The following is a 16,899-nucleotide window of genomic DNA, read 5'->3' on the forward strand; positions in this document are numbered from 1 at the left end:
GTCGGAACCGACTCGACGGCACTTAACAACAACAAGATGTTTTCATAACTTTACCCCCTGTATGCTCCACTACCTTCATGAATATATTTGCAGCAGAGGCAAACACACATGTCAAATATCCTGTGTCAAACCTGGATATATTTTTGTGACTCTACACCTAATCCACCTCTGACACCTGCTCAGCCTGCATGTCTATCCATGTATCTACTCATAGACACCGTTACTATGGGAACATGTACATAACAGTATTGAACAGAGGGAGCATTAAAAAACACATTCAAAGAACTTAAGTAGGTTTTATTTGTTTGTTTTGGTTTTGCATAAGGCTCTGTTCTTAACTGGAAAATTACTGGACAATTATTCGGTATTTATAATTTTATAAATCAAACTAATTATTTTAAAAGATGTAAAGTGTGTGTGTGTGGGGGGGGGGGACTAGGAAACAACCCTTTGGGGTTTGGAGTAGAATGAATAATTGTACCTGCAGTGATTTTCAAAGGAGAGAATTACAGGATATTCTGATGTGACAAACGCAGTTTCCTTGATGGCTTGAATTACATCCTTTAAAGACAAAGAGAGTTAATAAGAGAAAAGAGCAAACCTTTTAAGGTACCTAAAACTGTAAACCTAAACCCACTGCCATTGAGCCAATGCAACCTTATATAGGGTTTCCAAGACTATGAATCTTTATGGGTACATATAAACTCATCGTGATACTTTGGAGCAGCTGGTGGGTTTGAACCACGAACCTTGCAGTTAGGAGTCTAGTGCTAATCCTAAAGCACCAGCAAGGCTCCTTTAAAACTATTCAGTGGCTAGTTAATTGAGCCTTTTGGAGAGTCGGTGCTAGCAGTTCAGTCCTGGCGATCCCATTTACCTTGTTAACTATAGACTGAGTCTCCTACGGTTAGACCCAGGGCACAGCTAATGGTCAATAACTATTTTTTTTCCAAAGCTATTCTTTCATGTTCCCCAAATTGTGGTACTAATAACTTACTAGACATTTCATCTAAATGGTATGCCAGTCCCTTGTTTGATAATCTGCCAAGATAGGAGTTCAGAGCTCCGCATTTTCATTGAGCAGCAGGTGGGATTTTGTCACAGCTATTTTCACTACAGACGGCTCTTCCACTCCTTTCATCTCTTGGAGAAATACTTTGGTAACTTAAGGAGTTGTGGAAGCTTTGATTGGCTTCCCTCAGTGTTCCAGAGTTAATCAGGCTATGTTTCACTAACTAGGTGGAGACTCCTGTGTGTGGTGGACATGGTATTTGCAATAGCCTTGCTTCGCATTAGCCTGATGAAAAGCGAGGTCACTGGGGAGGGGTTCCCCTTACAGTTAAAACAGGAAGGTGTTATAGAGTCCCCTAATTTGTAACCTGGAGTCCTGATGTGACGCTGTGGGCTAATGCGTCAGATTGCAAAGTCATTTGAACTGCAAGGTTGGTGGTTCAAGCTCACCAGCTGCTCCTTGGAAACCCTATATAGGGTCGCTATGGGTCAGAATCGACTTGATGGCACTTAACAACAACAATAACAATTTATAACTTAGCCAAATCACTTGATACCCTGTTGAATGAGGTGAACACACTATATCTTCTGCCCATCTCCCTTACCAACAATAAGATTGTTGCTGTTAAGTGCTGTTGAGTTGGTCCTGACTCTTGTGACCCTGTATAGAGTTTCTAAAGAGTGGCTGGTGGGTTTGAACCACCAACCTTGCGGTTAGCAGTCCAGGGCTTATCCTAAAGTGCCATACCTGTACTCTGTGAAATAAGATAGGCCTTAACAAATGACTGGATGTCTATGCTTAGCTTTAGGAAGCAAAGCTACAGATCAATGCTTCTAAATTGGAGCACACTACTTAGTAAAAGTTCCAAAATTCTTACTGGCTTATAGCTACCCACTTGGCAAGCCTCATCATTTGATTAATCAGGATAATCTTTTACGATGGTTTTCTGGGGAAATCCATTTGAAATTATAATGTTGGATAATTTAGAGTATTTTATCGAGATACTCTTATGGTTGAGGTGGTCCTTTGGTGATGTCATTGTTGTAAAGTGCCATTGAGTCAGTTCTGACTCATAGCGACCCTATGTAGGGTTTCTGCAGAGTGGCTGGTGAAGTTGAACCACTGATCTTGGGATTCAAACTGACCGTATGGTCCAGTGCTTATCCCACAGTGCCATGCAAGGGCTCCCTTTGGGTGATGCTTGCTTAAAATTCCTTCCCAGTACAAAATGACTGTGTTCTTGATCTCATATGTTAGCTGAACAAGAATTATTTCTTTAGTAACATCTTGGTTTTGCCCTTGGGTTCTCAGTAGCTCATCTCCAAGTACAGGGGCATGGCTTTCTTTTCAGCTTTGCTTTCCTTGTTTCATTCCTTAGTTCTTCTCCAAAGCGCTTATCAATCTTTCACATCATTTTGGCTGAGTGTGCAAATGCATTGCTTCTCACTTCTCAGGGAGAACTGTGGATTCATTTCTGCTCAAAGCTTACCAACATCTTGGAGGAGAAAAATGATGTGCATGGAGGGTTATAGGTGAGAGACCTACCCCTGGTGATTGTTCACATGCAGATAGGCTTAAGAACTGTCACTCTGGATCTTGAAATATCTCTCACTAGTCACATCAGATCAACAGAGATTTATGGGCCTGGCACATTAACCAACAAAAAATTTCATGTTCTTTGGCTTGTGCTGTGACAGACAGGACATCACTGGGTCACATTAAGGAACACTCTAAGAAACCAGCCTTACATTGAGATCACAAAGAGACCATTATGGGAGATACCTATTTAAATAATTATCAATTCCTCTTCATGAGGGTCCCCAGGAGAAAATTTTTCTCTGGTCTCAATCCTGAGAATAGCTGTGCTTCTCTTTACCAACGTCTCTATTTGGACTTTACAGATACTGTGACTCATCATTTCTTTCCTTGCACTGGATTCTCGACAGAGTGGAGTCCAATTTGTAGTATGGTTTGTAAGACTTCTTTGCAAGCATTCATATACTATAACTTTCCTGTTCAAGTATAAACATACCATGGACTGCAAGAAGAACTAATAAATCTGTCTTAGAAAAAGTACAGTCAGAATGCTCCTGAGAAAAACAAATGGTGAAACTTCATCTTAAGTACTTTGGACATGTTATCAGAAGTCCTTGGAGAGGACATCATGCTTGGAAAAGTAAAAGGTCTGCGAAAAAGAGGAAGAACACCTCATCATGATGGATGGACACAGTGGCTACAACAATGGGCTCACACATAGCAACGTTTGTGTTGGCACAGGACCAGGCAGTGTTTTGTTCAGTTGTAGTGTTTACCTGATGCAGTGTTTTGTCTGGGGTTACTAGGAGTCAGAACCAACTAAATGGTAACTAACAACTGTAACCTTACTCTTGGCATTACTTAGTTTCCTTACCCTTACAGGTACGATTTACAATCTATTTTATGTTCTGAATTCTAATTATATTTTCATGCTTCCTTGATGTCCTTCAAGAAGTCTTGGTGACACTATAGGCTAAGCACTGGACTGCTAACTACAAGGTCTGTGGTTCAAACTCACCAGGTGTTCTGCAAGAGAAAGGCAAGGTTTTCTGCACCTATAAAGATTTACAGCCTCAAAAACCCTATGAGGGTTTTGATGAGTCGAAATCGACTCAATGGCAGTGATGGAGTAGGTGATGCCCTTTGGGAATAATGCAAAGTAACTAAGTAAATAAGCAGACTAGGAAATTAAAGGATGTTTGTAAGATAAGGTAAACCTGGTTGACTGACAGAGAAACATGATTATGTAGCCCAGACACCATCCGAAGGAGAAAAAGGAGCTGAGAGATACGTTAAGTAGAAAGAATCTTTCTCTTGACTTTCTCCTCAAAACTGGAAGAAAGAAATATGCAGCTAAATTGCTTGAGAAAATTGTAATTAACTTTCTCTTCTTCACTGCCATACTTTTCACATGATCAGTGGCTGTGGCTGTGTAATTTGAAAACTTACCTTAAAAAGGATATCTGTACACATTGCTTTTCCATGAGTTATAATTGGTTCTTGATCTTCACCTTTTCCATCCCAACAGTCAAGTTCAACACATCTAAGAATATAGTGAAATTACAATACTGATTCCTAATAATAGGCTGTGCACAAATTAAAAGAAAGACATCAAAGTAATTTTTTTTCCAATATAGAAGCATAAAAGTTGAATGAATTAGGTAACATAATTATTTTGTGAGGTATATAGACTAAAACTCCCATTATGCTCTTTATTCAGCTGAAAAATCAAAAAGGAGCTAGCCCAGACTAAAAGAGGTCTTAAAGACACAGTAAGCAGTGTGATTCAAGATGAAATCCTAGTTGTTTCAAGGCTGCAATAAAGAACAATTTGGGGACAACTGAGAAAATATGAATAAAGGCTAGGCTTTAGATGATTAAAAAAAATGTTGCTGTTTTTAAATTTTTTAGTTGGGATAATATTACTATGACTATGTCAGAAAATATTCTAATTATTATTTTAATGAGTCACACTGAAGTCCTCATAGAAGTAATGATGTAACCAATTTATTTGAAAGAATGCTCATTTCCCAAAAAGTGAGTTGAAAAAACAAAATACTGGTTATTGACAACCAAGAAAAAATCAAAATATAGCTATATTTCTTAGTTTTCACTTTAGAGTTTTTGTTATGCTTTTTATCAGATATGTTTGCCAGTTTATGTAAGAGAAAAACCATTTTGATAACTTTTATTTTCTGATAACTAAGTTTTAAAACATGAAGTAGTTAAATTTGCAAGTAATATTACTAGAGGTCCTCCTGATTGGTTGCCTTTAAGCAATAAAGAATTTTACATATGACTTCTTAAAATATGCATATTTCCTTTGTTTCTCCAAAATTTGGGTCATATTTTCAATTTTATAAAAATATCAGGAGATACTGACCCAGAGGAGGGCCTTTCTGGAAGAAATACTACCTTTCCTCACCAAGGCTAAATGAGTCATAGTCCATGAAAGAGAAAGACATGTCCCCTTTACTCTGATTGTTGTTATTATGTACTGATGAATCGGTTCCAACTCATAGCGACTCTGTACAGTGTTTCTCAGGCTGTAAGTCTTTATGGGAGTAGAAAGTCTCATCTTTCATCTGTGGAGTGACTGGTGGGTTTGAACTACTGACATTGTGGTATGCCAGAGTGCCACCAGTCCTCCTTTACTCTGATTACTACTTTCTATATGCAGAAAGAATACTAAAAAGAAACTTTACTGTAGTAAGTGGTTACGAATCGGGCTGCCAACCTCAAGGTCAGCAGTTCAAAACTACCAGCAGTTTCACGTGAGAGAGATGAGGCTTTCTGCTCCTGTCAAGATTTACAGCCTCGGAAACCTGTGCAGGGTCACTATGAGTCGGAACTGACTCCACAGTACTTAAAAACAACATATTGCAGAAGGCAGCAGTGGTGGATCAGTGTAGAATTCTTGTCTTCCACGCAGGAGAAGTGGGTATGGTTACCTTCCAAGGCACCTCATATGACGCCACCATGTATGTCTGTAGAAGTTTGTGTGTTGCTATGATGCTGAATAGGTGTCAGTGGAATATCCAAACTAAGACAAAGTCAGAAGAAAGGCCTGGCAACCTACTTCTGAAAATCATCCAATGAAAGCCCTATGACTCACGACAGTCCAATCTCTAACCAATCATGGCGATGGCACAGAACTGGTACTTGTGCTTGAGGTTGCCATAAACTGGGGACCAACTCCACAGCAGCTAATAAAAACAACATTTTTCAGAGAAAAGTAAATGAAATCAAATGACACATATACACAAAAGACAAACAGCCATCTTGAGTCTCCAACCTGCAGCCAGCCAGGAGAATCTGTCTGTACATTTCTACAGAAGACTTTCCACCAAACTGTCGACCAGTGAGATAGGTATTGTGGGAAGAACTGATGAAGTAGTGAGCCAAAGGATGGTCCATTTCTTGATACAGTTCTAGGCGATCTAGGAAGACTGGGGCATTTTCATCCGACATCAGATATCTGCAAAACCCATCACTTGATATGAGGCCTAGGGAGAAAAAGAATATCCTAGTAGAATTTGTGGTTCGGAAGATACAAACCTTATGTTTTGCATTATCTTAAGGCAGTTTAAATAGTTAACAAGTAAAAAAAGTGCATTTCTTTCCCAAGAAATGCCACCTTACAAAACTGGGGCTGCTGAGTAAAATGAGAGTTTTACAAGCAATACAATATAGTCTGCCAGTAGATGGCATTCTTCTTTCAGATCCATGATGGCAAAGATACTCAGTTCCCCTAAGCTCAGAAGTGCTCCCCCTTCTGGAGACCCTGTGATTTCAGGTGCTGTAGTTACCAGACATCAAGAGGATTTTTATCTAGTACTGCCTCTGTCACTTACTCTTTCATCCATCCTGGGTCTCAGTGTCTTCTGTAATATGGGGGGAAAAAAAACCATACTGAAACGAATTACTTTCCAGAATTGTTATGGAGGGTAAATGAGACTATATCTGAGAGATGCGCTTTAGAAAATGGAAAACATACAATTTGTAAAGCAGTATTGCTCTCATCCAGTTGGAGAAGGGATCTACTTAGAGATGGTGGTCTCTCCGAATTCACAAACTCCATTTTCCTATTTTACTTATAAAGCAGGGTATGGAACTGGCAATATGAGCAAGAGTGTGAAGTAGTAGTTAAAACGTGACCCAAAGAGTCACTGTTGGTTTTACTCACAGGCCCCATGTCCTAACTGCAGAAGAAGCCACTGGTATTTCTGCACCTAATTCTATCTTGTTGACCATCAGGTGTCTCAGCTTTTCATTTTTCTTGTAAGCATTTTCCAAATTATGAACTGATGTCAAGCTTACAGAAAAGTGCAGATAGTAGCATAATGAATAGGTGTGTACCAACACCACAGTTCTAATAGCTCTAAGAGCAGTCTGCTCTTTTCCCTTTGCATTTTTCTTCAGAGATAAATCATTACAGATGCAACTGAACACCTCATCTCTACTCCATTCCTTTCCATATTCTCACCCTCATAAAACCAACTGCTACCCTGGTTTGCGTTCAACACTCCCCATTTCACTACAGTCCTAACTTTACTAGATAAACATTTATCCAAACATCAGATTATTTTAGATGTTCTAAAATTTATATAAAAGTTATCTCAGCGTACGCATTTGTACCTTGTCATCATTGTTGTAAATTTTCTTGTGGTTTACCCAATTAATATACATTGTTCTTATTCATTTATTTTTCATTGAATGTATAAGGGCATGTCAAAAAATATTGGTATCGAATCACTGAAACCTTTATGGAACAAAACTATCAAAGATTTTTTTTTATTTTATTATTCAACAAAACTATCAAACAATTGTTACTCAACATACCCTTCATCTAGGTTTCTATACTCTTCGATTAACATGACAATGAAATAATAGTTTTGGAATCCTCAAGAGACTCAAATTATGCTCTTTTTCAATGTTCTTTGAGCCTTGTGAATAAAAAGACATCTGAAGGGGCAAGATCAGGTTTGCAGGGTGGATAGGGAGATCCCCTAGGACAGCCCTTGCTATCCTTGAAAAATGCGCAAGTGCACTGGCGTGATGGAAAAAATTCCTCTGTGCAACTTTCTTGGACTTTCTGCCACAAATGCAGTTTTCAAGTTTCTTAAAGCCTCTTCATAACAAACCCCATGATGGTCTTGCATCTTTTGAGAAACTCTTTCCAACTGTGGAATGCCAGAAACCAGTCACCACAATCTCTCTCCTTTGAATTTCACTGGCCTAGCAGATTCCCTAAGAAACCACTGTTTTACCCGGACCTTTTCTTCAAATGCAAATTAAGGAGATTAAGATAAGTACATTACTAAAACAGCTTGTCTGCAACCATCCACTGATCACAAAGACATGTTTCAAAATGTAGTGTTTGGAATAAACCTGTGCATGTATGAACTGAAACTCTGGAAGCAAGGCTTTCTCACCAACTCTCACATTGTAGTTCATATATGAACACATTGTAATTTATTATTCTTTATTCTGTTTAAGGGCATTTATGTCATTTTTAATTCTAACAAGATATACTATGATAAAAATTTGGTAAGTCCTGGTGTGGTACTTTATAATAAGCTAACTGTGGGCTCAAACCCACCAGCCATTCCTCAGAAACCTTATAAAGGGTCATCATGAGTTGGAACCAATTCAATGGCATTTAATGACAAAAAGGTTAGAAGAAACGGACAAGTCCTACCTTAATATAACATTATTATGGGGTAAAGAAGCAAATATAGTGACAAACAAATGTAACTTAATATGATATAAAATAAGTGCTAGAAGAATAACCAAGGCAGGGCAGAAAGTGATATGGAATATACAGGATGCTGGTTTGGATACAGTTGCCAGCTAGGGGTTTATATCATGCACAGGGAGAAACTCACATGCACACCTGGGGACTTCCATTCCAGGGAGAAGGAAAACAAAGGGCAAATTTGACACAGGAGGGTGTGTACCAAGGATATTCATGGACAGCAAGCTATGTGAATAACTAAAAGTGGCTGGAAAAGATAGAGAGGTAGCCAAAGGCTACCTTTGGAAGGTTTTGATGAGTGAAATGTGTGAATGGGTTTAGTTTAAAAAGACTTGCTCTGGTGCATACACTGTTGAGCAATAAGTAGGAAGAAGCGTCCTTAGAGGTTAGCTGGTGTGCCTAGGTAGAGATGAGGCAGGCTTGGGCAGTTGTAAAAGTGACCTGGTAAGATGTGATTTATCCAGGATTTATTCTCAGGCTAGAACTTGCAGGCCGTGCTGCTGGATCTGATGTGATGCAAAGAAATTAAACAGTATGATTCCAAAAGTTGAAAAATCTTGGAATCAGGTAAGGCTCAGAAAAATATCAGAAGTAGTATGGGCAGTCAGCTCGGCACAGAATCAGGTAAGGCTCAGAAAAATATCAGAAGTAGTATGGGCAGTCAGCTCGGCACAAATGGCTACTAAACTACCCAGAAGTACGTTGAAAGAAAGGTCTGGTGATCTGCCTCTGAAATGTCAGTAATGAAAGCCCTATGGAATGCAGTGCTACTCTAAAACACACCAGGTCACCATGAATCAGAATCAACTCCATGGCAACTGGTTGGTGGGATATGGGTTCAGAGAATGTGTAAACATTCCAGCTACCTTCACTGGCATGAGACACAAACAACGAATTTCTATTCTAAAGAGGAGTAAGCTGATGCCAGGTTTGGCACTGGCATAGGGACAGATAGAACTTGAACCCAGAACTACTCTCACTGTCCACTGAGAAATATAGCCCGATGGTCTAGCTCAGGTGTCACCTGCGCCTTGGACAAATAGCATTGTTCCTTCCATCCTCAGACAGTGTTTTTAATGCTATGGGGCCAATTTAAAATTTTCTCTCCATACCCTTCCTTGGATCAATATTTGAATAGACAACATTCTTCCAAAATTTCACTGAGAATAGAAGAGGCCCAGATACCCCAATAATAAATCAATTCCTACTTAATTGAACATAAATAAATTGCATTTAACTTTCATACCAGAGGTTAAATAGAGTTTAGCAGGTACATCAAATCACACATTAAATTCATTTACCTTGGCAAAACAAAGGGGAGAAAAAGAAGGTGTAGATTTTTATATGATATGAAATTCTTTTCAAAGATTATAAACACAAGCTAGAGTTGGCATTTTTACATTTAAAACATTATGCAATACTAAAGATAAGAAAGCACATGGTGAAAATATCACTATCATGTGCTTAATAATATAATAATTTTAATGTTATACTCGAGGCAGCAAGGAAGCATTCTGAACCAGGTTGAAATTTATACTTAGAGCAGAAAAAATCAGTCAGTTATTAATCCTTGGCTCAAGGGAACACTCCAAAGCTTTTTTTAAAAATAGATACCTTTAATTAAAAATCCAAGACACAATTTTCTTGGAACAGAAATCCAGTTTTTATTTTTATGTTTTTATTACCTTTATTCTTCAAATCTTCATCAGGCTCATACGTCTCAATGATCTGCATTGCTCTTTTAACATCATAAAATGGGAATAAAATTTCATTCAGTCGAGGATCTCGCTGATGCTATGACAGAAAGTAAGTCAAGTTAGATGGACATTTCTCGTCCTTGAAGCACCACATATTATCCAAGTACGCATGTTCTACCACAAGAAAGTCCTAGAATATCATGTTTTTAGTTACAAAGGTAGGAGTTCCCTGTCTTCCTCTTTCCCTAAAATATATTTCAAAAAGTCTAAATTTGGGAGGATTCCATTGGTTCCTCTCACAGAACTAGTGGGAAAAAACAGAATAAATTTTTTTTTTCTTCAAAAGGTGAAAGATAAATAATCTGATCTTTGAGCTACTGCAAGACGTTTGGCATAAATTCTTTTAAATGTGAGGTCTAACTCATTGAAAGAAAAAAAACAAAAAACAAAAAGGCAAACGCAAAAGACAAAATTCCCCCAAAATAGTTCTAATAGGCAATATACAATTTAGGTGCCAAAAGAAAACAAAAAAACAAAATCAAAATCAAAACCAAAAACTTTAATGAATAGACAGGCAGGCATCACTTCATTTGCACTATATTGTATCAATAAAAGATTTCTTGGGCACTCTCTAGTCTTTATTTTCTTCAGTAAATATTTCTGAAAAGTGTAATGATGAAAATTAATCAGTGCAAGGATATTTACAGCCTCCAAACAATATAAAAAATTGGTGTTGAAATATCAATAGTTCAGAGATGTCTATTTTACTCTGAAACTTAACTTGGCTTGCCCTGAAGAAATTCATTAGCCAGTGTCCATGAATGAGTGAGGCATTCAAAAGATTGGAGATGTCATCCTTTCTAATTAGCTGTTAGGTGCTCTTGCTACTACGGGAGGTACCAAGAGTAAGAGGGTACCTGCCGTTCTTCCATCCTGACTCCCAAGCAATGGTGGCAAGTCCAATTTACTGTCCAAGCTACCATCTTGTGAGTGTGTGTGTGTGTGTGTGTGTGTGTGTGTTTGTGTATATATCTGGAGGCAGTGGGTATTTCTGGGGGAATATGTGTGTGGCTGGAGATAGTGAGTCCATGAAACTTCCTTACTGTCAACTGTAGAATACAGTATCATGTACTATAGCCTTGGATAGTCACCAAAAATAATTATGTAAATAAAACAAATGTCCATGGAATAATGGTAGATAAGCAGATGTGAGCCAAAACTGGCCAATAAACAGGACATTGGCAATAAATAGCTCTTTACCCAAATATATGCACAGACTCTGAAAAATCTGGTGAAAAGATCTTTAAGAAACAATTGTTGAAAGTTCATATAGACTTTCCTTCCCCATTTGTTTTGGAAGGATAATTTAAAATGTGGACTACAAAGAATGAGTATCTTTAGTTGACTGAATTCCTGCTGTTATTCCCTAAAACATATGTGGGTCTAGTTTTCTCTGGTCCCCACCCCGACCCCACCAAGTTAGGAGAGTTAGCTCATAAGGAATCAGTATCTTTTTTCCCCCTTGAATTTATCCCAATGAAGCATGCTTCTGTAGTAATCTAAGAAATTACAGCTCATAACAGCTCACATTCATGCATATGACAGAGCAGAAACTGATTTAAGGTATTAGTAACAGGTCTTGATACTATAAAGAAGAAAGTTATAGGCTATTTGGAGAAAGACAATTGTGAGGTGGACCATGGAATGCCAAGCAGGCTGTACCTCATTCAGGAAACTGATAACTCTCATGCAGTCTTAGAGCCCAGTAAAGTTCCAGGAAATTACAAGCTCTGAACCACTGGTGAAAATGCATTTTAAAAACAAACAAACAAACAAACAAACAAACAAACTCCTTCCAGACACATGCCTCCTCCTGTCTCAGTACATCATCTCAAGGAAGAAGATGGATATGAGATGACCAAGGCCCTTTTTCTAGTTCTCTCTTTTAGTGAATTGAATCTTTTGATTTTAAGATATTTCCATTTTTAAGTATTTGGGGTTCATGACGTGATGGGGCAAATCCATACGAATTAGAAAGTAAAAGAATGAGGCTTTAGCAAAAAAGTGGAGAGGATGTAAGGGGAGGGGGGAAAAAAAGGAAATTCAGACATTCGTTTTTATATACACACGTCTGTATTCTACCATGGGGTGACTTGAAGTATGATCTGCCCCAGTCTTGCTCAATCCAATTTTCTGGGGTGGATCCCATGAATCTGTTTTAACAAGGCTTTGAAGTGATTCTGATTAGCTTAAGTTTAAGAAATACTGCTCTTGAAACCCAATACAAAGTTGTCATGAGTTGAAGCCCACTTGATGGCACTAAACAACACATGCAAATAAGCATTTAATATATTTTTATATCAAAGTATCTAAGCACTGCAAGGATAGGAGAATGCTAAATGTTTTATGCATTCCCAATGAAACCTGGTAACATTTAGTCAAAGGGTATGGTATTCTTTAGAGCATTCTGACTATCAGAAGCAATAGCCAGGGAAACTAAGGGCTAAAATAGATATATCCTAGCGCTTGGATTAATATGCTGGACTGCAAAGTCAGTTTGAACCACTAGGTCAGTGGCTCAAGTTCACCAGCTGCTCCTGGGAAACCCTAGACCGGGTCTCTATGGGTCAGGACCGACTCGACGGCGCTTAACAAGAGCAGGAACAATCCCCTAGTCTAAGAATTATATTCACAGAAAATAAATACAGGAGCAGACAATATGAAATTTCCTTTGCTTACCTGTCTGCTCTGCCAGATAAAATAATCTTTCAATTTCCCTAAAATGTTCACATTTCAAAAAAACTAGCACACTGCAATCTGGATAATACAAAAGCTAAGCAACAAAAGGTTTGTGTGCGTCACCAAACTTTGATTTTTATATGGGGGGAAAAAAATGAAGACAAAGGACACTTCCAGGTAATTTCAAAGTAATGAGGTTGTGGAAAAGAATTCCACATGGATACAAGCAAAGTAAGGCCAATGTCCAGGGGAAATATTGTTGGGCACGTCTCAAATTCACAGCTGTGAGGGGCCATCCATTATCAGTAGGAATCTGGGGAACGAATGCACCTGAGACATTCACCTCATGCTGTTTGTTTCAACTCACAGCAACTTCCAAGGAGCAGCTGGTGGGTTTGAAACACCAACTTTGCTGTCAACAGTCCAGTGCTTATCATGTAGCACCACATTGACACTCCATAATGCTTTGTAAAATGAGATTCTAAATAGCTTCCAAAATAGGTAATAGAATTCTATCCAAATAAATGAGGAGTAATGGACGTGACTCCATTACTATCCTTTCTCTCCCTGAAAAGAGGCATCAGCTAGCATCATTCCAGGAGGCAAGGTCAGCAGTTCAAACCCATCAGCTGCTCCTCAGAAACCTTATGAGTCGGAACCAACTCAAGGACATTTCATAGCAACAACAGTATCAATCTCCAAGTAGCATCTGGAGAGATCCAATGGACACAAAAAGAAAAGAAAAGAAAGTCATGATTGATAAGGGTAACTTAACTCATATGACTAACTAGTCCCTTCTCTCTTTACCTATTCATTGAAGAGTCAGGATATTGTAAAAGATAACAAGATCATGGATTCTTTATTAATATTCTTTCAACTGAGAAACAACAAAACAGGTTAGCCCTAATAAAGGTGGAAGGTTACCAGCAGCAAGCAAATAAAGTTAACTCTAGGTTATTGTGACTAACTGAGACCTTCTTCTGATTCTGATTTCTCTCTTTCCCTCTATGCATGTCCTAATCCTTAGGTGTTGTTATCTTTGTGAAAAGTTAGAAAATGAACGTAAAATTAAAATCAATTTAGTTTCTCAGTAGGAACACAGACAGACTGGAAAACCAAATCTATTACCATCAAGTTGATTCCGAACCTCTAGCGAACATATAGGACAGTTACAGAATTGCTCCTTAGAGTTTCTGAGGTGGCAAATCTGCATGAGAGCAGTCTCATCTTTCTCCTGTAGAGTGGCAGCTGTGTTTGAACGGCTGACTTTGCAATCAGTAGACCAACACTTAACCCATTGTGCCTTCAGGACACCTTAGGAACAGGGAAAGGGAGGTGACACTAACTGAATCCCAGAGATTTTAATTAGTCCCTTCACATGTAGGCGGCTGGGAGTAGTATATAACCCTTGGCATTTCATGATGATTGCCTCTTTCAACCCATACTGGATTCTCCTGTTTTCATAATATAGGCTAAGAAAGTTTCCTTCAATCCATTGGATGAGGCCAAGAGACAAAACTGTGGCAAAATTTTGATCTGAGTGGCAGATTTTCATGATCAAATTCTTTATGGAGAACAGCAGAATACATATGCTGTCCTCATACTCTGTTTATTCATACTAAGGCTCTCAAGGAAGAATCTAGATAATCCACAAGGACAAAGCTTCACAAATTTAATGAATCAGTTGGGAGATCTTGTTAAATGCAGAATCGTTTTCAGCAGACCCAAGAGCGACCCAGTTGTAACAATCTCCCAGGTGACACTGATGTTATTGATCTACAATTCACACTATGGGAAGCAGTCAACAAGTAGATACTAAAACACTTGAAGCAAACCCAAGCTCATTGCCATGGAGCCAAATATGACTCATAATGACTGTATAGAGTTTCTGAAGCTATCAATCTTTTTGTGAGCCGAAAGCTTCATCTTTCTTCTGCAGATGGATTTGAATTCAACCATGCAGTTAGCAGTCTGGTGCTTATCCTACACTACCAGCAGGACTCCTTTAAACAGTTGAAGAGAGAGGTCTACAGCTATTACTGAAAAGTTGATGATGACATAGATAGGAGGAAGTGTCAATGACCAATTTTCTCTCATCTCCTTTTCCTGGAGAAACACTAAGCAGAAAATTTCATTTAAAGAGTGAAGGGATTTACAAACTGGAAGGTGATGGGAAGCAATGTAGCTTTTTCTGATATTGATGGGATTATTTTCCAACCACCTGTCCTGGTCGACAGTTCAAACTCACCAGCTGCTCTTCATTGGGCAAAAGATGAGGCTGGCCACTCCTGAACAGTCTTTGAGACCCTGTCAACTGGAGTTGGCTCAACGGCAGTGGGTTTGGTTTTTAAATTAATGTTGGTGTATAGAGTATCTAGGGGCCCTAATGGTGCAGTGGGTTAAATGGTGGCTGCTAAAAGAAAGACTCATGATTCAAATCCACCAACTACTGCATGGGAGACAGACGAGGCAGTCTGCTTCTGTAGAGATTCACAGTTTCAGAAACCTGATCCGATAGAGTCACTGTGTTGGAATCGACACCATGGTAGTCGGTGGTGGTGGATAGGGTATAGTTTTTTTTGAATAGAGTATCTTTTAATATTTTTTTTGGTAGTCATTTTTCTGGTTACCTCTCTTATTAATTCAGAGTTTTCCTGGTTGATTCTTTTTGATAGTCACAGTAGATAATCATCTGCAAATAATGAGACTAGGGCCCTGTTCTTTCAATGAGTCATATGACTCCTTAAACTTTCCTTGTCTAATTGCATAATCCTGTGTGATGTTAAATTCTGGACTGTTGTTGGCTCGAACACTGAACATTTAAAAAACGCCTACGGTTTAGCTTTTGGAGTCATAGACCCTTACATTCCCATGCCTGTTTCCTTCTTGAACATGTTTGTTGTCTCCTTTTATTATGGGTTTTGAAGTCATTCTACCTAACAGGTGCTTCTGATTTTGGAACGGTATGAAGGGTAAATGCAGGACTCAAAGAGAGAGTACAAGGTGCTGGCATAATTGTCTTTAAGCTGGAAAATGCTTCTTCAAGGAGACATTCAAAATTTTTTGTCTAGTCCTTCCAGTTGAGTTCACTAAGATAAAAAAAAAAGGAAGACATTCAAGGCAGACATATCTGTTAAAAATAAAGACTACATGTTTTCTTGGCCTACCTTACAGTCTCTATGACCTAAAGAAACCTAGAATCACACTGAGTTCAACAGTCCCACCAAGAAAATCCAAGGTGCTGCCATATTGTTTATGAGAAATCAAATACAAAGATAAAACACAAACGGATACTCTTTGCCTCTTTAACATCTTGCCTACAATTTGATCTGATTCTCAGTGACCCCATATGTAGTGTGTCAGGGTAGAAAACATAGGGTTTTCAGTGGCTGATTTTGCAGAAGTAGACCACCAATCCTTTCTCCCAAGCTGCCTCTGAGTGAATTCAAACCTCCAACCGTTTAGTTAGTAGCCAAGCAAGTTAACTGCACAACCCAAGGCTAAGGACAACTATAATAATGTTGGCTCGAAATGTAACAAAACAGAAGTATTTTAGGAAAGAATTTGGGTGACAAACAAGAATGTATGGGTAACTATTTTTTTAAAATTATGTTTTATGTCTTAGACTCACATGAATTATAATAGTGATTATTGGATAACCAAATTCACTATCACTGAGTCTGTGCCGACTCATAATGACCCTCCAGGGCACAGGAGAACTGTTTCCTAGAGCTTTTGTAAATCTTTATGGTAGCAGACAGCCTCATTTTGCTCCCTCATTTTTATCTGGTGGGTTTGAACTGCTAACCTTGTGGTTAGCAGCCCAGTGCCTACCCCACAGTGCCACTTATACTCCATGATGATTGGAGAGGCCAACGAAAACAACTCACAAAGGGGAAGAACTTGAGGTCAAAGGCCATGACGGCAGCATGCAACGTCATGACTTCAGAACTGGCTCTTGATCTGAGCAGTGGAATGCAGAATGAAGGTCTCTATAATGTTCAACAGATGACTGGGTGCCTGCTTCACCCCACTGCACATGGGGCCTTTATTAATTTTGTTTTGTTTTTCATGGAAGTGACTGATAATGTGGTAGATTTTCTCTTCTCACTAAAGCCCACCTCACCAAAATTAAGATGATCAGTGATCCAAAATGC

At 38.7% G+C, this 16,899-nt stretch overlaps 1 protein-coding gene across 1 annotated transcript in view; it reads right to left on the bottom strand.

Annotated features, from left to right (window-relative positions):
• Nucleotides 1-16,899, bottom strand: part of PLCB4 (phospholipase C, beta 4) — a 206,198-nt gene that overhangs the window by 101,245 nt on the left and 88,054 nt on the right. The window contains exons 10-13 of the mRNA XM_006870417.1: nucleotides 9,992-10,100; nucleotides 5,844-6,054; nucleotides 3,998-4,091; nucleotides 482-561 (exon numbers count right to left, since the gene is read on the bottom strand). Of these exons, the coding sequence (XP_006870479.1) occupies nucleotides 482-561; nucleotides 3,998-4,091; nucleotides 5,844-6,054; nucleotides 9,992-10,100 (494 nt within the window). The remainder of the gene's footprint in view (nucleotides 1-481; nucleotides 562-3,997; nucleotides 4,092-5,843; nucleotides 6,055-9,991; nucleotides 10,101-16,899) is intronic.

Source organism: Chrysochloris asiatica, unplaced genomic scaffold (genome assembly GCF_000296735.1).
Source record: "Chrysochloris asiatica unplaced genomic scaffold, ChrAsi1.0 scaffold00141, whole genome shotgun sequence".
In the NCBI taxonomy this organism is placed as follows: Eukaryota; Metazoa; Chordata; class Mammalia; order Afrosoricida; family Chrysochloridae; genus Chrysochloris; species Chrysochloris asiatica.